Below are 25,663 nucleotides of genomic sequence, written 5' to 3'. Positions count from 1 at the left end.
GCCTGTTGGAGTTTTCCATTACAGCGATAGAGATGCCAGCAGATCCAGCAGCATTGACCAAAAGGGAGAACTTTTGGATTTACTCTGTGGACACATTGGCACCACATGGCCTGAACCTGGAGGACAGTACCAGCATCGCTTAGCTTCTGCAAAGGAAGCCCCTCTGAGCGTTCTATCCTCAAAGCTCTATAACTGCCACCTTGGTAACAGCATTTGTATGTTAGCAGCTGATGAAGGCGGATGCGGAAATGTTTTGTTAATATAATAAAAACCTCTGTTTGGTTAATCACAATTATGTGTTTTATAAAAAAATAAAATATTTTTCTAAAATATGTGTTTTATAAAATATGCACTGTAATGTCAGGGGGAAAAATGATTAGTTTAGGTTGTTGGACTAGGAATCGCTATGATTGTCAGTCCACACAAGATAAGGATATTGCGTCTGGCAGATCGCTTTCTCTGAAAAATACCTAACTCCTGCCCTTAGAGTCTTGAAAGGGCAAACTGTAGCGCGGGGAGCTTCAGGGGCCAAGCGCTGTCAGCTGAAGCGGCTGGAGCTCCCTGCGCTACAGCTGATTATAGCAAGTTAATTTTGCCATTAAAGCATAATCCCATATTTTTATTTTGCTATTCTTGAACAGATGGTGCCTTAACAGTTCTCCACTTTCCTGCATATAAAATTCTAGCTCTTGTCAGCAAACAGAAAATTAATTCCATAGGTTTTCACCGTATCAAACCCTCTTCAGATAGTTTAACATAGAAAAACACCACCAGATGTTATCAATTGAGGCTGGTCCATTCAGGCTAGTGGGGCACTGCCCTCAGGCAGCCCGTCTACCTTCTTACTTATATCTTACTTATAACCAGTCCAGGGAGTGGTGCTGGCTGTCAGATTCTTCCTTCTCCTTCGCCCCGGGGTGCAGCATCCTACAAGCCAATCAGCATGAAAGTGAGTTAGCCACTGAGAAGAGTCTTCTAACATGCTTCTTGGTCCTTTCCTGCTGATTGGAGCCAATAAGAGTGAAAGGAGGTGAGTCAGCCACTGAGAAGACTCTTCTCAGTAGCCAACACTCTCCCCCTTCATGCTTATTGATTCCTAGGGATATCTGTTGTTGTGGGGGAAGGCTTTAACAAAGATTTGATTCTCAACCCTGCAGCAAAAAGGGGGGGGCTGTGGCTGTGACTAGCATGAAGGGACCCTGCACTTCTGAATTTGCCACTACACTCCTGCTTTAATCTCATTGTTTCCCTTGTAGAACTCAGCAGCAAAGAGGATAAAGTCAAAGCTAGAATTAGTTGGTTGGGGCCTGCCAGTACCTTTGGTACCGGTACCATCTACTGTTGGATGCCCCACAGTCTCAGTGGGCAACAGCCACCATTTCCATCATCATTATTATTGTTATTGTTATTTGTCTAGCATTCCTTATTTAAATGTATGTTTTTGAGCTTTTCATTAAAACCTGTTTCCTGTATGTGAGACTAGAGTGTTTCCTTTTGGAGTTTGCCATACAGGACCTTGAGAGCAAGGCATTACACTGAGGAGTGTGATGCTTACGGGAATTCCTAAGATGCTGCTGACAGGGAGGAATGTAATAGGGATTATCGTTATTTTTTTGGATCATCTCCCCCATATTGAGACTCCCCAGTAGCCTAGAAAGAGACTGAATCATTAGTAAACTTATCATATGAACTGAACACTGATGAGAAACCTAGATAAAGCATTGACATTTGGGAATGCTTGTCACACTAGGATGGATCTTTTCAAATGGGTCTGCCTTATAAAATTTAAAAGAAGCTTTCAGCAAGTCCCAAGATTAAGGGATGAGTAGGTTTGGTGTAGTGGTTAAGGTGCTGGACTAGGGTTCGAATCCCCACATAGCCATGAAGCTCACTGGGTGACCTTGGGCCAGTCACTGCCTCTCAGCCTCATGAAAAACCCTATTCATAGGGTCGCCATAAGTCAGAATCGACTTGAAGGCAGTACATTTACTTTTAGGTTTGAAGTGGAATCACGCTACATTCCAGAAACTCAAAATCCCAAAATTCACACTTTTGAAAAGATGGCATTCAGAAACATCTCTGAAGTGGGAAAAGAATGCAAAGGGGTTTATTATGGTTGCCCTTTAAAAGAAAGAATAGCATTGGAACAATTTGCTGGTCATGGACCGAAATAAATTTATTCACCATTGGAACAACTAGGCAATAAATCTAGTAATTTATTTATTTATTTATTTATTTATTGAACTTGTATACCACCTCACAGCCGAAGCTCTCTGGGCAGTTTACAGCAATCAAAAACATTAAAACAAATATACAATTTAAAACACATATTTTAAAAACAATTTAAAACACAATTTTAAATTTTAAAACAATACAAAATCAATTTAAAACACATGCTAAAATGCCTGGGAGAAGAGGAAAGTCTTGACCTGGTGCCGAAAAGATAACAGTGTTGGCGTCAGGCGCACCTCATCAGGAACATCATTCCATAATTTGGGGGCCACCAAATGTTCTTAATGTTTTTAATGTTTTTAAGCCCGCTGATAAAGGTGGAGCTATACCGATTCTGGATAAAGGGGGCTATTTAACAGCAGTTTATAGACAATTTCATATCATATTTATTATTAAAATATTGGTCCAAGAGGCAATGTCCTTAGGATATATAAACAGCCCTATTGGAGAATCTTTGATATGTAAGAGTTTCAGGTTTCTATATACTTCCTGAAATCCATAAAGAAGGCTTTCCTCCTGGAATACCTACTCTATCAAAGTGAGTATCTGTTTGAGAACACTGAGCCCAGTATCTTGATTCATTCTTGTGAGATTTTATATGACAGAGCATCGTATATTGAAGATACGAACTGGGCTGAGGCAGGATGTCTCCAAATACCAGCTGCTGAAAACCACAGGAGGGGAGAATGCCCTTGTGCTCAGGTCCCTCTTGGGGCTTCCCATGGGCATCTGGCTGGACTAAATGGGCCATTGGCGTGATCCAGCAGGCTCTTTTTATGTCCTTAAGCCCTCTAGCTTCTCAGTTGCCTGGCAAAACAAAACCTCATTGAAACCTTGTCCACCCAGTCTATGTAAAGCTCATCAAAGCCTCATTTGCCCCATATTTTTATTACAATGTAGCCTGGGCAGTGAGGTCCCCAGTCCAGTGTGTAATAGACGGTGGGTATTTATTCTTCCAGGCTCGAAGTATCTTACCTACCATAAGGGATCACAATTTTTTTGTTGTACTGCTGTTAACCCCCATCCTACATTTAAAAGTGCACATCTGCAAATATCTGTCCTGGCCAACCCCATTGGATTCAGACTTGGATTTACTGGTGTGTTCATAGAATAATAGAGTTGGAAGGGGCCTCTAAGGCCATCGAGTCCAACCCCCTGCTCAATGCAGGAATCCAAATTAAAGCATCCCTCACAGGTGACTGTCCAGCTTTCTCTTGAAGGCCTCCAGTGTTGTGGAGCCCACCACCACCTGGGGTCATTGGTTCCATTGTTGTACCACTCTAACAGTTAGGTTTTCCTGATGTTCAGCTGAAATCTGGTTTCCTGTCACTGGAGCCCACTATTCCGTGCCCTGCACTCTGGGATGACCGAGAAGAGATCCTGGTCCTCCTCTGTGTGGTACCCTTTCAAGTACTGGAAGAGTGCTATCATATCTCCCCTCAATCTTCTTTTCCCCGGGCTAAACATGCCAAATTCTTACAGTCTGTCCTCATAGGGCTTTGTTTCCAGTCTCTCTGTTTTCCTCTGTTATGTTTAATGTGAAACCATATATCAGTTTACAGATTGTACAGGACACTGCATCTCTACACAGCATAACTATGTGTGACTATTCAAGCTAAGACATTGTCACAGAGCTACAGCTATGGGGCGGTAAACAAATGAAAAAAATAAATAAATAAATTAGACATGCCCATTGAGTCCTTTTGAGTAGGCTCAAGGCAGGCTCTCTCAATTTGTGTGGGCAAGGTTTCTGTGACCGGGACTGGGATAGCAAGCAGGCACTCCCACGAGCAGATTGAAAACCTGGTGCTATCTGCTCATGCCAGCACTTCCTTGGCGAGGGGGTGGAGGCACTTCAGCCAGATCCTCCTCTGACACTGCCTGTGTTTGAGTCTCCATTTCCTTTCTCCTCAAGCGGTGGCTCAGATGACAAAGGACGGTTGAGAGGACAAAAAATGGGCTGGTTCACTGTCATGTAGGGAAAAAAGGGGTGTGTGAACCCTGAATGCCAAGGAAGGGAGTATCAATGTATTTATAGTATAAATTCTTTGAAGAAATGGCTTTATAGTATAAAATGCCCAACGCGTTTTAGCCCATCAAGGGCTTTCATCAGGGGCTACAATCCAACAAAAAAACATCATTAGGACAGACATATATTACATTAATTATAACTATTAAAATCTTTTACATTATGTTATTAAAACTCATATTTTAGAAAAGTTCTTTTTAGGAAATACCCATTCAACTCACCCACATTTACAAAGAAATGAAAGTGTAAATATATGTATATATGAAAATATATAAACTGACATAATACATGTAATTCTTTAAAAATAGTAGCAGAGTTACTCACATTATAGTTGCTAAAAGCTCTATATGCGAAATTTCAGTACTGCAGCAATCATATAAATTCTCTAGTGGTTTTTGCAGGCAAGAGGGAACATATATATGGCCTTATACTCAACTAATTCCACCAATCGCTAAAAGCAGGAAGATAATTGATTTGACCTTTAGATGTAAAATTAAGTGCACCTGGAAGAGACCTTTGTGTAAGGATAAATTTTTTTTTTTACAAAAAACTCTTATGTGAACCAGAAAAAGCTGTTATAAAAGAGGAAGAAATGAGTAATCTTCATTCAATCCACTGGGTGTCACTGTCTTAAGCCTTAAAATCCAACCTATTTCTTTTTTATTAAGAAGAGAATTCGAACCTGATCCTTGTATCTTCTGCACAACCCAGAACTTCAGCCCCATACTAGCATATTGGGAACATTGGAGACAATGTGACACTAAAGGTGCTCCTATTCTATTATTTCTGATATTACTCAAATGTTCTCCTATGCGCACCTTTACCTTCCTGGATGTCTGACCTACATATAATTTCAAGCACCCACACTGCACTACATAAATCACTTGAGCAGTGTTGCAATTAGAAAAATGATACAATGTATACTTTTTTTGGTCAATTGGATTAATGAAGTCCTGGATCTTCATTGGAAGACTCATAAATGTCTTTTTCAAAAAACTCCATAAAGAGGTTAGCTACTTCTGGTGCCATGATTATATTGTATTTTATTGTAATTATTGTATTTTATTGTATTTTATTGAAATTTAATATGTACGTCGCCTAGAGTGGCTTCGGCCAGATAGGCGACCTAAAAATTAAATTTACATTTACATGGGGCAGCCCATGGCCACTCCCTTTATCTGCCAATAATGTGAACGATCGAACTGAAAATAATTTTTGCACATGGCTATGTTGGCCAATTCACACAAGAAGTGTGTGGGAGGATGAGTGATTTGGCGTCTATCAAGGGTAGATTGGATAATGTTGAGGGCTTCTTGCTGAGGTATGCTGGTATAGAGCGATCTCACATCCATGGTTACTATCAAATCAGTGGATTGAACATGGATGGGTTGGATCTTATTGATAAAATCAGTAGAATCCCTTATATATGAGGGTATTAGAGGTACAAAAGGTTTTAAAAAATAATCAACAAATTGTGACAAGGGCTCCAAAACAGACCCACAGCCCGATACAATGGGTCGCCCTGGAGGAGGGGAGGTCCCTTTGTGGATCTTGGGGAGAGTGTAAAAAACAGGGATTCTTGGTTCTTCTTTCAGCAGAAATCGTTGTTCCTCCTGGGTAATATAGCCTAAGCAAACCCCTTCTTCTAAGGTGTTCTTAATCTCCCTTAAGATGGAGGGGGTGGGGTCACCTTGGCATGCCTTATAGGCAGTAGTATCAGCCAGCTGATGTTGTATCTCTTTTTTGTACATGTCTACATCCTGTACAACAACTGCCCCGCCCTTGTCTGCTGGTTTAATGATGATAGTGGTGTCTTCCGATATTGCTTTCAAAGCCTGTTGCTCCTCTATACTAAGGTTGTTCCAGTGGTGGTGGGAAGAAGATTCAAGTTTTTCAAGATCTTGAGTAACAAGTTTTTCAAAAGTGTGTATGAATGGGTCTAAGGGTCCTGGTGGCATAAATTTTGACGGAGGTCTGAACATGCTTTTTGAATCTGTGTAGTGGGAGGTGGTATTCCCAATATACTGGCGAAGTCTAATGTTTCTAAAAAATTGGACTAGATCTAATCGAGTCTGTACCGGATCATGGCGAGGAGTTGGAACAAACGTAAGACCTTTATTTAGTAAGCGTGTCTCAGTTGCCGTAAATGATCTTTTCAAAAGGTTGACGGTCAGCGTTTCTTCCTGAACCTGTAGGGGGGTGATGACATGTTGTCCCTGCGTCTTTTTAGGTTCCCTCTGTGATCATTGGTCCTTTTTTGTTTCCCTCGATCTGCTAAAAAAGTGGAAGTTTCAAACGTAGAGACATCTGTTTCGCTGCTATCAGCGGTAGTGGATTCCCAGTCTGTATGTAAACCCAAGGATGTTTCATGTACAGAGAAGGTAACCTTTTTGGTCTTTTTGTAGAGCCAGGGATATACTTTGTTTGCTTTATAGTCATCCTCATCTCTGGTGAACTTCTTGTATTTAAAGGCCTTAAGGTTATTGTAATACTCCTTAAGTTCCAGATCTAAAGAGGCCAATTTGCCATCCATGTCGCCAATATTGTCCCTTTTATACTTATCTCTTTGTAAATTGAGTGATTGTTTTAATCGTGCATTTAATTCTGTAGAAGTGTCCACCAGCGATATCATTAAATCCTGAGAGCATTTGTTAAGAATGGCACACCATTTACTCATAAACTCTTGTTTGTCCAAAAACATGCCTGGTGCCTTTAATATTCTTAATCCTCTGGGTATCCTCTGTACCCTACAGTACTCTAGGAGGGTGGACGCATGCAATTCACTCCTAATCATATTTTTATGTTCTTGCTTAAATTGCTCCCACGTAGAATGTAGATCGTCATGGTTGTGGGGAAAAATGGATGGTTGTTCTAATAGTCTGTCCAAATGTTCCTTAGAATAACTGTGGATGTTGTCCCAAGTCATGATTGCCCCAACAGGAACCACATAAAAATGCAAGTAGAAAAGAAGGTGGAAGACATTCAATGACATGTAGGAAAAAAAGGGGTGTGTGTGTGTATGGGGCTGAAGTTCTGGGTTGTGCAGAAGATACAAGGATCAGGTTCGAATTCTCTTCTTAATAAAAAAGAAATAGGTTGGATTTTAAGGCTTAAGACAGTGACACCCAGTGGATTGAATGAAGATTACTCGTTTCTTCCTCTTTTATAACAGCTTTTTCTGGTTCACATAAGAGTTTTTTGTAAAAAATAATAATTTATCCTTACACAAAAGTCTCTTCCAGGTGCACTTAATTTTACATCTAAAGGTCAAATCAATTATCTTCCTGCTTTTAGCGATTGGTGGAATTAGTTGAGTATAAGGCCATATATATGTTCCCTCTAGCCTGCAAAAACTACTAGAGAATTTATATGATTGCTGCAGTATTGAAATTTCGCATATAGAGTTTTTAGCAACTATAATGTGAGTAACTCTGCTACTATTTTTAAAGAATTACATGTATTATGTCAGTTTATATATTTTCATATATACATATATTTACACTTTCATTTCTTTGTAAATGTGGGTGAGTTGAATGGGTATTTCCTAAAAAGAACTTTTCTAAAATATGAGTTTTAATAACATAATGTAAAAGATTTTAATAGTTATAATTAATGTAATATATGTCTGTCCTAATGATGTTTTTTTGTTGGATTGTAGCCCCTGATGAAAGCCCTTGATGGGCTGAAACACGTTGGGCATTTTATACCATAAAGCCATTTCTTCAAAGAATTTATACTATAAATACATTGATACCCCCTTCCTTGGCATTCAGGGTTCACACACCCCTTTTTTTCCTACACGTCATTGGTTCATTGTCAGACAGGGTCTCTTCGGTTGTACGTGGAACTAAAGGGGCACAGCTGCCACTGTTTGAAGTGCTGAAGCCTCTTTCTGTTTCAGTCCCCTCCTACTGTAGCCCACTGGGCCCCTCCCAGGACCCCAATTTCCCTCCTCCTCCTGATCACCCCAGGAACTCTCCATGGAGCCCATGACAATATCAAGGATTTTGCCAGCACAAAATTAATAGGAATAACAACTTCAGACCAGAAAGAATGTATCACTGGACAAGCCCACATCATGTGTCTCAATGAGGCATTATATCAACGTCACACCTCCAATATCTATCTGTATTGGACAGTGCCTTCCTATACAAATGTTGTGGAGCCCAATATTCTCAAAATAATTAATTTTCGCTGAATCAGTCTCAATTTCAGGTTTAAAGAAACACTCCACATAAGATTCTAAAGCAATTTCCCATTCATTAGTCAGTATGATACCTGTTTGTTCCCTGTTTCACACCTCGGGAGTTCCTGTTTAAGATCCATTAAACATTTGCAAACAATTGGTATGAGTTTAGCTTTCTGTAATGATCCGATATTTCCCTGCAACAATTTAGGGGATGCCAGAGTTCTCACAACACATTCTCCCAGTATAATAATGCTTCCCTGAAGAGGAAGGTTCTTATCAACCAACCAAAAGTGTTAAGGGCGGGGGGCAAATTAAATTCATTGGACACAGGATCCAGTTGCCTGGGTATATCAAAGCCAACAGCCCACCACAGAGGATCCACAGGAGGTCCTTCCCACCAGATCTGATGATTATGTATAAAGTTTGGATGTAATTAATTTTGTGGTACAAAACCATGCAAGTGCCTTGTTGCAACTGACTAATATAGCTCCCCATCTGGAAATTTATACTGCACAATCATTTGTATAAATCATAATGGAAGAGATTTGTCTGGGATGATTTTGGAGAGTCTTGGTGAAAGGTTCAGTCAGCCTCTCTGACCTCTCCCATTGCTAACCAGTATCACAATGTGGAGCCACATTGCACAAACAAGGTGTTGTTTTTTGTTTGTATCTGCACATGAAGCCATCCAAAATGTCCAGGAGGTGATGCAAAGGTGATGCTTCTCCTGATAATTATCAAAATTGTGGTGATTTATTCTTCAGCGTCTTGTCAATACTCAAGGGGATTCCCCCCCCAAAGATCACCTTTGAGAACAATAATGTAAACATCAGAATCAACAGCAGCCTGATGCAACTTCTTGCAACCAGACTGAAAAAACACACAAAACAAGCCAGGTGCATAAATACCTCCTGCAGCACCAAGAGCTTGAGAATTAGGAAGGGGAGGAGCGAGATGCCGTATCGTCCCATGCAGTTCTGAAGCCATGGCTGGTCTCCATCTATGAGTCACGTCTTTGCAGCCTCAGGCTTGCGACAAGGTTTTGGGTGCTTTTCGTTAACATGGAGAACAGCCCTGGAGACAGTGACTATAGCAGTCATATCCAAATTGTAATGCTGCTGCTGTCCTTACCCCAGACAGCCTGTGGCATGCTGGCGGCAAAATGCCCTTTGAATTTAGTAAGTGATCAAACAGATCCATTTAATTATTACAGATCAGGGGACTACATCATTAGTGGGGTCATATCTGCCACAAACGCCGTAATTCTATCTCCTGTGTTCTCCAAACCTCCATCTACGAGACTTCGCTCGTAAGTAATTATGTGTTGAAGGCTTTATTGCAGTTCCTGCTGAATCTCATTTCATATGCTCCAATTGTCTTTTTTTTTTTTACCAGGGACAATCCCTGTTTCCTAGTCTCCCTCTCCTTTTCCAAAATCATTTTGCCTATCTTGCTTTTGACAGAAGGTTTAGGGGCTGTTTGACCATTAAGGCATTGTCTCCTGCACAGCCCTGACATTTCATTTCCTGTAGCTCAGTGGTTCTCAAACTTTTTTGGTCCACGGCGCACTGTAAAACATATTATATTAATATGTAAAATATATTAATATATTTTAAACGATGAATAAAAATAACAAACTATAGAAAACTATTACTTACCCTATACTAATGGGTTTCTTCTCATTTTTGAAATATACTTTCATAATATTTGAGGCACACCTAGCCACCTCTTAGGGCACACCAGTGTGCCTGGGCGCACCGTTTGAGAATCACTCCTGTAGCTGAAGAGGAAAGTACGATCACGTGGTGTTGTTAGTTTGCTATTTCTTTGCTGTGAATTTGGAGAAAGTGCCTTTAAGTGATCAACATGAGTGGCTGACATTCCTTACTGCAGGGATAGGACAGGGGGGAAACTGGATTCATTTTGCATTTGAGTCTATCCAATTAGCACTTTCCAAAACAATATAAGAATTTAAACACAGCCATCCGTCGAAATTTGCACTCATCCAAATTTTGCAATGCAGTTTTCCAACCAAACAAGGTTCACAAATGCACATATGCAGGGAAACTGTGCATAAATGTATTAGTGACAATAACACGACAAAATGTTACATTAGGAGAAATTGCTTGCAAAAGTGTGCCCGTTAATGTGTGCAAAAGTTGTCCCTTACATGCCTGTGTATACATGCATGCAGGGGACAACAGGAGCTCTTCCTTCAGACTGATGGTCATTTGTTGTTGGGGATTCTCTAGCTTTGGATTTCTTGTATCCACTGGGGAACTGCACCCGATGATCTACAAGGTGTGAGGGAGCCTGTCTGCTAGGAGAGAATCTGCAGATGATGCTTCACTCCCACCTGTTCTCTGCCTGTGTTTTGTAAATACTCCTCGTATTACAAAAATGATATGAGTCACCAGTCCTCCCCTCCCAGAGGAAGTTGAACCTGGATGGCACTTCTCCTAGAACTTCCCCTTTGTTTGGGGAAGTTTGGAGGACATAACACTATTGCTGTACGATTACGGTGGGCTTAGCACACTTTCAACATGTGGCATTCCATCTGTTTGGAGAAGTTTAGAGGGCATAACACTATTGTACAATTATGGCGGGCTTAGCACACCTTTAACAATTGGCACTCCATCTGTGGAATGTGATCCCCAGTGAGGTCCCCCTGGTGCCTTCATTGACGTCTTTTCAGAGCCAGGTAAAGACTTACATATTTTTGCCAGGCATTTGATAGACGGAGATTATGCTGTTTATATTACTGTGCTGCCAAACCTTTCTGTGGCTATATGGGGATGGTAAATGGTATGAGAGCCAGTGTGGTGTAGTGGTTAAGGTGCTGGACTATGACCTGGGAGACCAGGGTTGAAATCCCCACACATCCATGAAGCTCACTGGGTGACCTTGGGCCAGTCACTGCCTCTCAGCCTCAGAAGAAGATAATGGTAAACCCCCTCTGAATACCGCTTACCATGGAAACCATATTCTTAGGGTTGCCATAAGTCAGGATTGACTTGAAGGCAGTCCATTTCCATTTCATTTTTATTTATTTATTTGTTCAATTCATATCCTGTCCTTCCTCCCAGAAAGAGCCCAGGGCAGCATTTTTCTGTTTGTCCAGTGAGCACATCCAGAAGTTCTCCCTCTTTGCAAATATGGTAGGATCTGCTGGCATTTTTGCGGCAGTTACTGGTGAGTCTGACAGGGTTAGGGTTCTCAGAACTGGTTGCTCCACTTTTTTGGTCAAAACTGCAGATTAGTGGTTTCTTAAACGTGTGCGTAGGTCAGTTTTAGTTTTACCGACACATGGGATATTTCTTGCTCTCAGTGATATTGATTAGATTGCAGGACCTGCAAGTTTATAGAAATGAAAAAGAATGATAGGGAGGGATATTGTTCTCAGCTGTCCCATTTCAAGTCTCAGTGATCTCAATGCAGGGTAAGAGGTAAGAACATAAGAAGAGCCTGCTGAATCAGGCCAGTGGCCCATCTAGTCCAGCATCCTGTTCTCACAGTGACCAACCAGGTGCCTGGGGGAAGCCCACAAGCAGGACCCGAGTGCAAGAACACTCTCCCCTCCTGAGGCTTCCGGCAACTGGTTTTCAGAAGCATGCTGCCTCTGACTAGGGTGGCACAGCACAGCCATCATGGCTAGTAGCCATCTTTCTAGATACTTCTCTTCTTGGGGGTTATTTTTAGCTCCAAATTGATAGGTCATTATGATCAACAGTGCAATTTCCCATCTTTTTCTTACCTGTTCAGTTACGGATGGAAGATTTTTATTTTTCCAGTATTGGCCAGTCTATAGCCTTGCACCAATGCGTTACACAAAGAAGAGTTGATGTAGGATTTCTTGGTCAATTATATCTTGTAACATTCTGTAATCTGTTGTATGGTTAGTATTATTTCTCCACTTGCTTGCAAAAAAACCTTTTTATTTTGGCACATGTTTTTATTTCCAATAAATGTTTTTAAGTGTCTATTCGTTCACTTTGCAGCAAGACCCCGCCCTCACTTCAGCGCTCAGATGTCATGGTGGTTGTTTTTTAGCTAGAAATATTTCTAAACTGCTTATGATTAATGCTTATGATTAAAATAATTTCAGCATAAATATAATATGTACAATAATTCATCAGTGTAAAAATCTGTAACAATAAAACTACACCAGAAAGAAAATCTACAAGGCTACACAGTGTAGTGACTGGAGAAAGCCTGTGTTAAAGGGTATGTCTTGGAAAGGTGTCTAAAACATCCAATTGACTGTCCTTCCTTGAATGGTGCAGTCATTGAATGGAGGATTCTTAAATGTGGGTTACATATATTGTCGCAGGTTAGTAGACATGAAGTCTTGGCATATCCTGCCCTTCTCATTTGCCATTGAAAAGGTCAACCAGAATCCCAGGCTCTTGCCCAACATCACCCTGGGCTACAGCATCTACGAGAACTATTTCAATGCAAAGATGACATATGATGCCACAACAGACCTGCTCTCTACTGGGCATAAAAACATTCCAAACTACTACTGTGGAAGGCGGAATAACCTGTTGGCTGTTCTTGAAGGGGCTGACTCTGAAATCTCAGGCCAGATTTCAACCATGTTGGACATCTACAAGATCCCACAGGTAGGAAATTGGGAAAGGGAAGAGGGAAGGGAAAAGAGGAAGATAAAATATGTATATTAAGCTTTACATGGTTCTGGACCAAGGTACATATATCTGAGAAACCACCTTTCTCCTTTAATCCCACTCCAGTCACGTAGATCTGCAGGCGAAGATCTGTTGATGGTGTCACATGTTCAGACAGATCCTCAAAAGCCAGGGTATACATTTTTAAATAAATAAAATATGTTTAATTTCAGCTTGCACAGCAGCCAGAAGGGATCTCACTTTGCACAGGGCTGGAGACAGATAATATTATTTAAAGAAAGCTGAAAAGAGTTTGAGAAGATTCACTCCCAACAATACACACTAGGGTTGTAAAGAGACAGAGAGTTTCATTCCAACCTGTATTCATCATGATCAGCGCTGCTTCTGTTTCCCTGCAGTTTAGTTTCCACCAAATACTGTTATTCGACTCTGTCCACTATCTACATAAGTTGCGCAACTATTTACACAGCTTACATTCATTTCATTGTAAAGGAAATGTCAAAAACAATGTAAGAAAGCCATTAATTATTTATCGTTCGTGGACTTAAAAACAAAAACAAGCAATGTGAATGAATGCTGAATGTATTTGCTGATTGATTTTCATTCCTGACCGCTAATGAACACCCAAACTGCAGCGATTTCTGCTTCCTTTTTTGTTTTACTTGGATTTCTCCAACATCCCCACAGTATGCACACATGCCCTGTTTGTTCCACTCTTTGCCAGAGTGCAAGTGGAAGCAGCAGAAACCTTTCTTTTAAAAGGCTTTCAGCTCTCTGGAAAAAACTGCTGCGTGTCTCCATCAAATAAACTTTTGCAAGACAAAAGGGAAGGTATGTGCAGATTGGATTTCGTATTGTCCTAACCCTCAAGTAGCAAAATGCCTTGCTGTTGCTGTTATGTGCCTCCAAGTCAACTATGACTTATGGAGACCCTATGAATCAGTGACCTCCAAGAGCATTTGTCATGAACCACCCTGTTCAGATCTTGTAAGTTCAGGTCTGTGGCTTCCTTGATGGAATCAATCCAGCTCTTGTTTGGCCTTCCCCTTTTTCTACTCCCTGCTGTTTTTCCCAGCATTATTGTCTTTTCTAATGAATCATGTCTTCTCATGATGTGTCCAAAGTATGATAACCTCAGTTTCATCATTTTGGCTTCTAGTGACTGTTCTGGTTTAATTTGTTCTAACACCCAATTATTTGTCTTTTTCACAATCCATGGAATGTGCAAAGCTCTCCTCCAGCACCACATTTGAAATGAGTTGATTCTTCTCTTATCTGCTTTTTTCACTGTCCAACTTTCACATCCATACATAGAGATCATGAATACCGTGGTCTGAATGATCCTGACTTTGGTGTTCTGTGATAGCAAGATGCCTTGGGTTGGCTAAATTACTTTTCATGGTAACTCGGCCATTTACCTGGCACGTATTCTACCAGCTTTTAGATACCAGATGAAGATGATTTAACTGTCTCAAGGGTCACATCATGCATCGATTTATTAAATTGTATTTTATTTCAATAATTGTATCCTTTTATTGGATTTTTTGGAAACTGCTTTGGGGCAGTTTATAAAGAATAAATATGAATAAATAAAATAAATAGCTACAGGCATTTCAATAGTTATCATTTTTTATTTTCATCAAAAGCTTAATACATTCATGAAATATCTAGCTTAACAAGACATAGCAATACTTTCATTCTATACAATCAAAAGCTTTTTCAGCATCAAAGGAAAACAGCTGTTTCAAATGTATTGTGAGGACTTTGATTAAATTCAAAACTCTTCTTGTATTATCTAATAATAAATACGCCATAATAAACCTGTCTGCCTGGATGGAGATGTCTAAATATAATTTGGGCTCAGCAAGGATATGGGTCTGTAAGACGTGGTTAAAGTTGGATCTTTCTAATAAATGATGCTATTTTTGCACTTTCTCAAGATTCTCGTATACTTTTGGTTGTTTTGCATTCTCTACAAGAAGTCAGCCATCCACACCAGATTTTTTGTTTTAGCTTTTAAGGGTTCTTGAAGATTGATACTTGCATTCAGTCTATCCTCCTCAGTAGTTACTTACTATGAAAAAAAAAAACCCTGAGCTTTGTCCTGAAATCAAAACAATATTTTCCTTCCCTCATAGGTCAGTTATGATTTTGTTTCTCCTGCTATAAAAGATAAATCACAGTTGCCTTTGGTCTACCGGATGGTCCCAAGTACAGAGACCAAGTATTTGGGCATTGCCAAACTGCTACTGCATTTTGGATGGACGTGGATTGGCCTTGTTGCTCCAGACAATGACAATGGGGAGAGACTCGTGAGGACTCTGACAGATGTGCTGATGAGGAAAAGGATTTGCATTGCTTTCTTGGAAAAAATCCCAACACTCATTTCGTACACTAACATTGCCCACATGATTGCATTTCTTGTGCAAAGGCAAGTCAATGTAGTCATTTTCTCTGGGGACTCTCAGTCCATGTTTGGTTTAGCTTGGGTCATGCATCAGGCTGTAAAGTACAAGCAGCCCACTGTGGGGAAAGTTTGGATCACAACAACTTTGCAAGACATTGACATGGCTGCTTTTTACCAAACTTTTAAGATCCAAGCAATTCATACTTGTTTTGCTTTCTTAATGCAATCCAAAAAAGGTACAAGATCTCAGAATCTGGAATCACCAGTTGAGAAGAAAAGATTTCGTTGTTTTTACATAAAGCATGTGCTGTCTCTGAAACAACGGACAAGGTGTGCAGAGAAAGGGGAGAGCTTGTATCAGGATGTGCCTGACAGCAGCCTGTCTCTGGGCAGCTACTTGATTTACAACCTTGTCCAGTCTGTGGCTCATGCCTCAAATGCTGTGCTTTCATCCAGATCCCAGAGGATGGCGAGGGTGGATGGAAGTGGCTTGCACCCTCAAAGGTTACAGCCGTGGCAGGTATTCCCTTTTTTTCCCCACAGGTATTTCCACTAATAAATTACAGTAGGGCCCGGCTTTACGGCGCTTCACTTCTAATGCGGCGGTTTTGGATTGTGTCCCATGTGTTCGGCGCTTGATCCATTTTTGCAGTGATTTTGCGGTATGACTCAATTGATGGCACCCAACGCCCTGAGCACATCGTCAGCGCTTCGGGTGCCATTTTACAGTGAGGGAGGTGGCGGAGAGCAAGCGAACAAGTGGGGGGAAGGCGAGCAGGCAAGGGGAGATGAGCAAGGGAGGCTGTGGAGGGCAAGCGAACAGGTGTGGGCAGGCAGCTCATTCCCTGTGATCCTCAGCAGAAGGGGAGCACTACTCCCCCATCATAACAAGAGTGAGCGGGAGGGAGGGAAGAAACATTGATCAGCTGTTGTGGGGGGAGCTTCAGGGGCCGAGCACTGTCAGCTGGAGCTCCCCACACTACAGCTGATCGATGTTCCGCTTTATGGCGATTTTCGCTTTACGGCAGGGGTCTGGTCCCTAACCTGCCGTATCAGCAGGGCCCTACTGTACTGGTATTTGGGTTTTTTTCCATACCTGGAGCCTGAGAACATTTCAGATGTATTGTTAGATTGGAAGAAAGATGAAAGGAACTCAATGCATTAACATGGAGCTTCCATGGAATTACATTGGTTGATACCCTGTCCTCCTCCATGGTCCTGTTCTCAACAGGTTCTTCAGGAGGCAAGAGAATTCCCAGCACTAATACAGTTAGGAGCACCATGGAGGCAGTATCAAGGGCCAGTCCAAAGTGAGAGTCCACAAAATCAAAGAGGTCAGGCAAGGAGCAATGTCACAACAGTCCAAGGTCACAAGCCAAGCAGTCTGCGGCCAATGCTGCTCAAGGGCAAGGTAAGAGGCAGGTACAGAGTAGGCCAAGGTCAGGTCTGGAGTAGGGTTGCCAGGTTCAGGGCCTGAGACTGATCCTGTATCTTTAGGAGAAGAGAAAGTCAGCCAAGTGCAGGTGTTCTTGCAACCCTGTAATGGGAAAAACCACAAGGTGGAATTCTCCCTTCCTCCTGCACACCTTTTAAAGATACAGAAGACCTCTTGATTGCCAGGTCTAGCCTCCAAGAAGTCTTTTGTATCTTTAAAAGTTGTGCAGGGAGAAGGGAGAATTCCACCTTGTGGTTTTTCCCATTACAGAGTTGCAAGAACACCTGCACTTGGCTGACTTCCTCTTCTCCTAAAGATACAAGATCAGTCTCAGGCCCTGAATCTGGCAACCCTAGTCTGGAGTCAACAGGCAATCAGCAGCTAGGTCAGGTCCAGGACTGGTGTATAGACAATGTTCCAGCAGCCTTTCCAGCCCAGCAATGGGGTTTTCATCTTGGAGCTGTCCATACCCCAAACTTCAGCTGACTCCTATTAATCACCTGCAGCCAGACCGTTACTCTCGAGGAGTCTGGGACAGCAGTCTGACCTCCTATGGATGGGTGGGGTCTGTAGCTCGTGTTGGAGGCAATAGAATCATAGAATAGTAGAGTTGGAAGGAGCCTATAAGGCCATCAAGTCCAACCTCCTGCTCAATGCAGGCATCCAAATCAAAGCATTTTCGACAGATGCCTCTTGGATGCCTCCAGTGGCAGAGAGCGCACTACCTCTCTAGGTAATTGGCTCCATTGTTGTACCCCTCTAACGGTTAGGAAGTTTTTCCTGATGTTCAGTCGAAATCTGGCTTCCTGCAACTTGAGCAATCTGGGACAATCAAGAAAAGATCCCATCCCTCTTGTGTTGGCCTCTCCATTGTGCTTGGGTCCTGTTCAGCCTCGATGTCAGGGGTCAAACCTGCCCTGGGTGCAGATGGCCCTTCCTCAGCCCTCATCGCAGGACCGTGGCTCCTCATCCCCAGAGGGACCCTGACGCAGAGTTCGGTCCAAGACCGGAGCCTCCTGGGCTTCCTCTGAGGAGGACTCCCCTGATAAACACTCCTCTGGTTGGGATGTGACATCCATCCCCCTTTAAAGCATATATCTATATCTAATGGGCCTACTCTGATCTATATCTATAAGGAGAGAACTATGTGCTCTGTGAAGAAGTACTTTAGTTTAGTCTTTCCTCAATTTACCATCAGCTTCCTTGCATACCACCATTGGATTCAAGTATTTTGGGTAAGGGCAGTATTTTAAAAACAAAGGCTTGTATGTGATTCCAGTTCTACTCAGAGTAGACCCATTGGCAATAGGTGCATTAATTACAGTGGATCTGCTCTGAGTACAATTTACTGGGGTACAACCTGAGATAAAATTACACAGCAAACTAAAAAGTGAATGCATCTGGGATTGGGGGATGCCTAATGACCTAAACAGAAAATATTATTTATTTATTATTATTTATTAGATTTATATCCTGCCCTTCCCCTCACAGTAGATGAAGAGATGAATAGGAAATCAGTACCATTTCTCATCAAAAGGCCAGGAAGAACAGGACTGTTTTTAGACCTTAAAATGAGTTTCAGTGCCCCCTTCTGACAGAAGCTCAGAGAGTGGTAACAAGGGAGTGGGCCTCTTTGGTGATGGCTCCCTACTTCCAGAATGCTCTTACTGGAAATAACAAGCTACATTATGCACCAGACCCACCAGACAATCAGTACTGTCTTCATTATGAGTCTGCGGAACATGTTCACACATGCCAAGAAGATTAGACAGTCCAAAAAGGCTGGGTTGCTGATATCCAACTCCTTTTCTAATTACTGCTGGTTGTTTTGTCATCCCAGCTCCACCGTTTCCTGAAAAAAACCCAATTTTACAATATTTCCATGGATGGGATGTACTTGGATGAGAATGGAGACCTGGAAGCTGACTATGATGTCGTGAACTTGTTGGTGCTCCCCAATAAGACCCTTAAGAAAGTGACGGTTGGGAGTGCAGAGAGACAGGCCCCGGCAGAAATAATGTTCTCGATAAACCAGGATGCCATTGTGTGGCCTGGGTGGTTTAACCAGGTGGGGAAAACCATTTCTTTCATTTTATTATCTTTGTCATTTCTTAAAGTGGGGGTTCCCAATCTATGGTCAGTAGACCACCAGTGGTCCGCGAGCTTCATTCAGGTGGCCTACGGCATGTCTGCATTACATATTCAAATTGATTTTTTAATTGTATTATTATTGCTTCTTAAAAATCAATAAGCGGTCTGTCAAGAGTAAGACCATCAGCAAGTTTCAAGTGGTCCACGGAGAAAAAGTTTGGTAACCAATGTTTTAAAACATAGGTTGGGAACCTCAAGCCCGGGGGCCAAATGTGTTTCTCCAGGCCTCCCTATCTGACCCTTGGGACTTTCCTCAGCTACATCTACTCGTCCCATGCCATGATAACTCACCAGCCCTACTTCATACCTTCCTTGAGTACTTTTGCCTGGGTGGAATGTGACCTTGAACTCTGATCTTGCCTCTTGGTTGCTTGCATGGAGCGCAAAGAAGGATATTGGAGTGTGTGCAGAAAATACCCTTCTGTGCAAAGGCAACATTTGCATTTGTTGCTTCACCCACTCTTGCCTCTAATCGAGCCCACCACTGGACATTTACCCTGATGAAAATGTAGCCCTGGGACTGAAAAAGTTTCCCCACCCCTTCTTAAAGTCTGACAATTTATTATTAGGGATTGGCAGATTTCAGGCTTGTGAGATCTTCTTTGTTATTAGAGATTGGCGGATATTTTTTAATAGGGATTGGCAGATATCAGGCTTCTTTTATTTTTATTTTTTTGAGAACCTCTGAAAGATCACCAACCAGAGACTGGCACACACACAAAAACAGAATTAAAAAAAATTATGAGCCCATTTGTTTTGAGTGCCAGAACCGAGCAGAGCTCACTTTTGGTCACCCCAAGCTTTCTTCATTTCAACTGTGTAGATAACAGCACAATCCCACATGGCTCATATGCACCAGGAGCTGCATGTTCAGTATTGTGTATCCAATGTGGTGACACTGCCTCCTGGATGAGACCAGACTTGGCTCCTAAGAACATAAGAACATAAGAAGAGCCTGCTGGATCAGGCCAGTGGCCCATCTAGTCCAGCATCCTGTTCTCACAGTGGCCAACCAGGTGCCTGGGGGAAGCCCGCAAGCAGGACCCGAGTGCAAGAACACTCTCCCCTCCTGAGGCTTCCGGCTACTGGTTTTCAGAAGCATGCTGCCTCTGACTAGGGTGGCACAGCACAGCCATCAAGGCTAGTAGCCATTGATAGCCCTGTCCTCCATGAATTTGTCTAATCTTCTTTTAAAGCCGTCCAAGCTGGTTAACTTCTGGTGCTTGTTGAACACTTTTTAAAAGAGCCTCCCCCTCTGATTTTATGGTTAATTTTAACTAATTTTATGCTGTATCCCTATTGTATATTTGCTTAGAAATGATGGTATTAAGCAGTATATAAATTTTTAAAATATATAAACAATATTGTTGCTGCTGTTCAACAACTAGAAGTAGGAAATGCTTTTTGATGACCTGCAAACCACTCAGAGATCTATGTTCACCGCCCAGAGAGCTATTGCTAGTCGGGCGGTATGTACGTTTTAAAAAATAAATAAATAAATAAATAAATAAATAAAAATACCAGTGGACCCAGATTTTTAAGAGAAGGACCATAGCTGAGTGGTGAAGTGTTTGCTTTGGAAGCAGAAGTTTCCAGGTTCAATCCCTGGCACGTTCAGACAGGGAGAGAACCCTTTCTGAAATCCTGGAGAGCCAGTCAGTGTAGACAGTAACAAGCTAGATAAATCAATGATCTGACCTGATCTAAAGCAAATTCCTGAGTTGCTATCTATCTTCTGCTCACCCCTGACATCAGTGCCATAACTAGGCAGGTGCAACAGGTGCACAGGCACAGGGCACAGGACGAAGGGGGCTCTGAAATGGATTTGCTGAAATGAAAATTATTTATAAACAATTGTTATATTGTATTTGTTTTATTATTATTTTTCCCCCAAAAAAATATTAAGGGCCCCAAAAATAAAACCTTGCACAGGGCACATGAAAAGCTAGTTACGCTACTGGCTGACATGCATTAATACAAAAGGATATGATCCCCATTCTATTAGTTTACTGTCTGAGGACTGGGGATGGGTGAGAAATTTGATTCAGATTGCATTGAAAGGCCAACCTACCAAAATGAGCGCTCTCTGAAACAATGAAAAATGGAAATGGACTGCCTTCAAGTTGATTTCAACTTATGGCAACCCTATGAATAGGGTTTTCATGGTAAGTGGTATTCAGAGGTGGTCTACGATTGCCTTCCTCTGAGCCTGAGAGGCAGTGACTGGTCACCCAGTGAGCTTCATGGCTGTGTGGAGATTCGAACCCTGGTCTCCCAGGTCGTAGTCCAACTCCTTAACCACTACGCCACACTGGCTCTCATATGGCAACCCTATGAATAGGGTTTTCATGGTAAGCGGTATTCAGAGGGGGTTTACCATTGCCTTCTTCTGAGCCTGAGAGGCAGTGACTGGCCCAAGGTCACCCAGTGAGCTTCATGGCTATGTGGGGATTCGAACCTTGGTCTCCCAGGTCGTAGTCCAGCAACTGAACCACTACACTGCACTGGCTCTCTGAAACAATACATGGGCCTTTTGAAATTCACACTTCTTTGAATTTTTCAGCGCACTTCTCCAACCTAGTAATGTCTACAGAAATGCATATGGTAGGGCATATTACCTTTTTAGAGCCTATTGAAGACCTTTCTCTTTCAACAAGCCTTTTAAGTAGAGACCTTATCCCAGTCTGCGTCTGTGCTGGAATTGCTTTTTAATATGTTTTTAAACCTTTAAAAAAAGAAACAGATGTTCTTAAAGCTTTTAAAAAATGTTTTTAAAGAGGTTTTGTTTTAATGTGTTTTTAATAGTTGTTTTAATATATTTTAAAGGCGGTTGTTATGATGTTTCAAGGTGTTTTTAGTGCCTCTTTTTATTTTGCCCCCCTGGGCTCTTACTGGGAGAAAGGGCGGGATATAAATCTAATAAATAAATAATAAAAAATAAAATGTGTAAAATGCATTATATTAGGGAAACCTTGCTTTGCAAAGAATGTGTACAGTAGGCAAAAGTGCATACAAAAAATGTGGGTATCAGGAGAAATTCACACAGAAATGATGATGAATTTTCATGAGGACTTTTTAAAAAAAGAAAATGCAGAAATGTGAACTGAATTTAAGATTGGAAAAATAACCTGAAAGAAATGGAAATGGACAGATTCCCCCATCCCTACTAAAACATATAATATGAATGGGAAGGGTCAACCAGATGGGATGCAGGGGCAAATATCCGCAAGAAGCACTGGCTGTTGTTTATGATGGGGTCAGAATGAAGTTCGGGTCTTACTCTGGGGTCAAGATCCAGAAGGCATCTTCTCTAACTCGGGGTCCTGAAAGTGATTGGCTTGCCAGCAATGGGATCCTATTCTCCAGTGGAGCAGAGGTCTGCTGTATTTTTTATTTCTATTATTTTTATGTAATAAATTTGATAGTTGCTTTTCTACATAAATATCTGCACTCAAAGTGACTCACAGTTATATATATATATATATATAAAGTTAAAAACAAAACAGTCCATAAGGCAGTGGAGCAATCCTTCTTAGGAAGGCTGTAAGGACTATAGCTTGTATTTGGCACCATATTTAAACGGGCTGCTCGTTAGGCTGGGATATAAATTTAATAAATAAATAAAAATATAAATTAGCTACAAGGCCAAGTTCAAGGTTCTGTTTTTGGTGTACAAAGCCCTATACAGCTTGGGACCAGGATACCTGAAAGATCGTCTTATACATCCAGTCGGTCACCACGCTCTGCAGGTGAGGGCCTCCAGCAGATACCAGCATGAGATCCGTTCCACACAACATAGGAAGTGGACCTTTAGTGTAGTGGCACCTACCCTGTGGAATTCCCTCCCCTTAAATATCAGACATCTGCCGTCTCTGTTATCTTTTCAGCACCTACTGAAGACCTCCCTCTTTCAACAAGCCTTTTAAGTAGAGACCTTAGCCCAGTCTGCATCTGTGTTGGAATTACTTTTTAAGATGTTTTTAAACCTTTTTTAAAAAGATGCTTTCAAAGATGTTTAGTCTTAATATGTTTTTAAAGATGTTTTGCTTTAATATATTTTAAAGTCATTTTTAAGATGTTTTAGAGTGTTTTTAGTGTTATTGTTCACTGCCCTGGGCTCCTTCTGGGAAGAAGGGCGGGTCATACATTTAATAAATAAACAAATGGTTCTGAATGCAAACTGCAGCAGAAAAGGAATAATCCAGACCACACTCCAAACTGCATGTTTGTTTATTCATTTATAAGATTTCTTACCTGCCTTTATCATAAGGTTTCAGGGCAGGTTACAACAATATAATACACAATTATAAAACAGACAAAACCATTACAATCATCAAAATGTAAAACCGTTCCAAATGGAACAGAACACTATGTTTCTTTGCAGTGTGCTGTTTTCAGTAATGATCTTCAGGTGGTTGACAATGTAGCCTGCAATGGGTTGGCCAATGCTGGATCTGACTCTAATATTACAGAGTTGGAAAAGGTTCAGAAGAGGGCAACCAGAATGATCAAGGGGATGGAGCGAGTCCCTTATGAGGAAAGGTTGCAGCATTTGGGGCTTTTTAGTTTAGAGAAAAGGCGGGTCAGAGGAGACATGATAGAAGTGTATAAAATTATGCATGGCATTGAGAAAGTGGATAGAGAAAAGTTCTTCTCCCTCTCTCATAATACTAGAACTCGTGGACATTCAAAGAAGCTGAATGTCGGAAGATTCAGGACAGACAAAAGGAAGTACTTCTTTACTCAGCGCATAGTTAAACTATGGAATTTGCTCCCACAAGATGCAGTAATGGCCACCAGCTTGGATGGCTTTAAAAGAAGATTAGACAAATTCATGGAGGACAGGGCTATCAATGGCTACTAGCCATGACGGCTGTGCTGTGCCACCCTAGTCATAGGCAGCATGCTTCTGAAAACCAGTTGCCGGAAGCCTCAGGAGGGGAGAGTGTTCTTGCACTCGGGTCCTGCTTGCGGGCTTCCCCCAGGCACCTGGTTGGCCACTGTGAGAACAGGATGCTGGACTAGATGGGCCACTGGCCTGATCCAGCAGGCTCTTCTTATGTTCTTATGTTCTCTTTGCCCAAAAGCAGTTCCACAACAGTGATAGAGACTGAAAGGCCAACCTAGGCATTTCCCGGGGGGAGGGGAATGGCCAACCGTGGTTTTTTGTGTGATGTGGTCCTTCATTTTATGCACAGACCCTGCCTCACTCAAGGTGCACTGAAAGCTGTCACCATGGATATGCCAAGGTGGTTCTGGAAGGAAAACCCTTTTGCTGCTATGGCTGCTCACGGTGTAAGGAAGGGACAATCTCCAATCAGGAAGGTAATCAGTTACACAGGGAAGGGCATTTTTGAGGCAGAGGACAAAGATTTGCACACACAAAGGGGGGGGTGCCACAGTAACAGGAGGCTATGCTGTGATTTCCCCTTGTTTTTGTTGTGTGTGTGTGTGTGAGATAGACTCAACATTGAATCTCCTACAACTGCAGTTTGTAGAGAGGCTGTGAGCATTGCATGTTTGGACGTCTGCGGAATGGACTGGGAGAGGGAAGGAGTTGATATGGTAACGGTCAGCACTCACCCCAGCAAATACTTTTCATACTTGGAATTGCCCTTGTGCTGTCACATTTAATATTGCCATTATTATTCATTCCATAATGTTCACGTAAAATATATATCTATGCTGGGTACAAAATCTCAGTTACAGACAAAACAAAATGATCACGGCAAACTACATTATAGAATCAGAAGCACAGAATAAGTCATCTGACAGAAGGTTATTGAAGCAATCATTCATTTTCATAAGCAACTTTGCTGAAATAACCAAGTCTACAGTTGGAGCCTAGAACTCTTTACAGATGAAATATTGTCTTACCCCTTATACACCCAGTCAATCACTGCACTCTGCAAGTGAGGGCCTCCTGCAGATACCATCTTACCAGGTGGTCCATTCCTCACAACATACGAAGCGGACCTTTAGTGTAGTGGCACTCACCCTGTGGAATTCCCTCTCCTTAAATATTACACAGGTGCCGCCTTTGTTATCTTTTTGACACCTACTGAAGAACTTTCAACAAGCCTTTTAAGTAGAGACCTTATCCCAGTCTGTGTCTATGCTGGTACTGCTTTTTAAGATGGCTTTGAAGCTTTTTTTTTTTTAGATCTTCTGTGGCACAGAGTGGTAAGTGGCGGTAACACAGCCGAAGCTCTGCTCACGGCTGGAGTTCAATTCCAACGGAAGGAGAAAGTTGAATCTCTGGTAAAAGGGGTCGAGGTCCACTCAGCCTTCCATCCATCCGTGGTCGGTAAAATGAGTACCCGGCATATGCTGGGGGGTAAAGAAAGGCCGGGGAAGGAACTGGCAATCCCACCCCATATATACGGTCTGCCTTGTAAATGTCGCAGGACGTCACCCTAAGAGTCAGAAACGACTCGCACTATAAGTGCGGGGACACCTTTACCTTTTAAAGCTTTTTTTAAAAAGATGTTTTGTTTTAAGATGTTTTTAAAGATGTTTTGTTTTAATATATTTTAAAATCTGTTTTTAAGGTGTTTTAGAGTGTTTTTAGTGT

At 41.7% G+C, this 25,663-nt stretch overlaps 1 protein-coding gene across 1 annotated transcript in view; it reads left to right on the top strand.

Annotated features, from left to right (window-relative positions):
• The first annotated feature begins 12,790 nt into the window (after window positions 1-12,790).
• LOC133379062 (extracellular calcium-sensing receptor-like) overlaps window positions 12,791-25,663 on the top strand; it is a 74,804-nt gene continuing 61,931 nt past the window's right edge. Inside the window, exons 1-2 of the mRNA XM_061613671.1 lie at window positions 12,791-13,072; window positions 18,779-18,919. Coding sequence (XP_061469655.1) covers window positions 12,791-13,072; window positions 18,779-18,919 — 423 coding nt within the window. The remainder of the gene's footprint in view (window positions 13,073-18,778; window positions 18,920-25,663) is intronic.

This window comes from Rhineura floridana, chromosome 3 (genome assembly GCF_030035675.1).
Source record: "Rhineura floridana isolate rRhiFlo1 chromosome 3, rRhiFlo1.hap2, whole genome shotgun sequence".
Classification (NCBI taxonomy): domain Eukaryota; kingdom Metazoa; phylum Chordata; class Lepidosauria; order Squamata; family Rhineuridae; genus Rhineura; species Rhineura floridana.
This window is presented reverse-complemented; position numbering and strand designations above follow the sequence as displayed.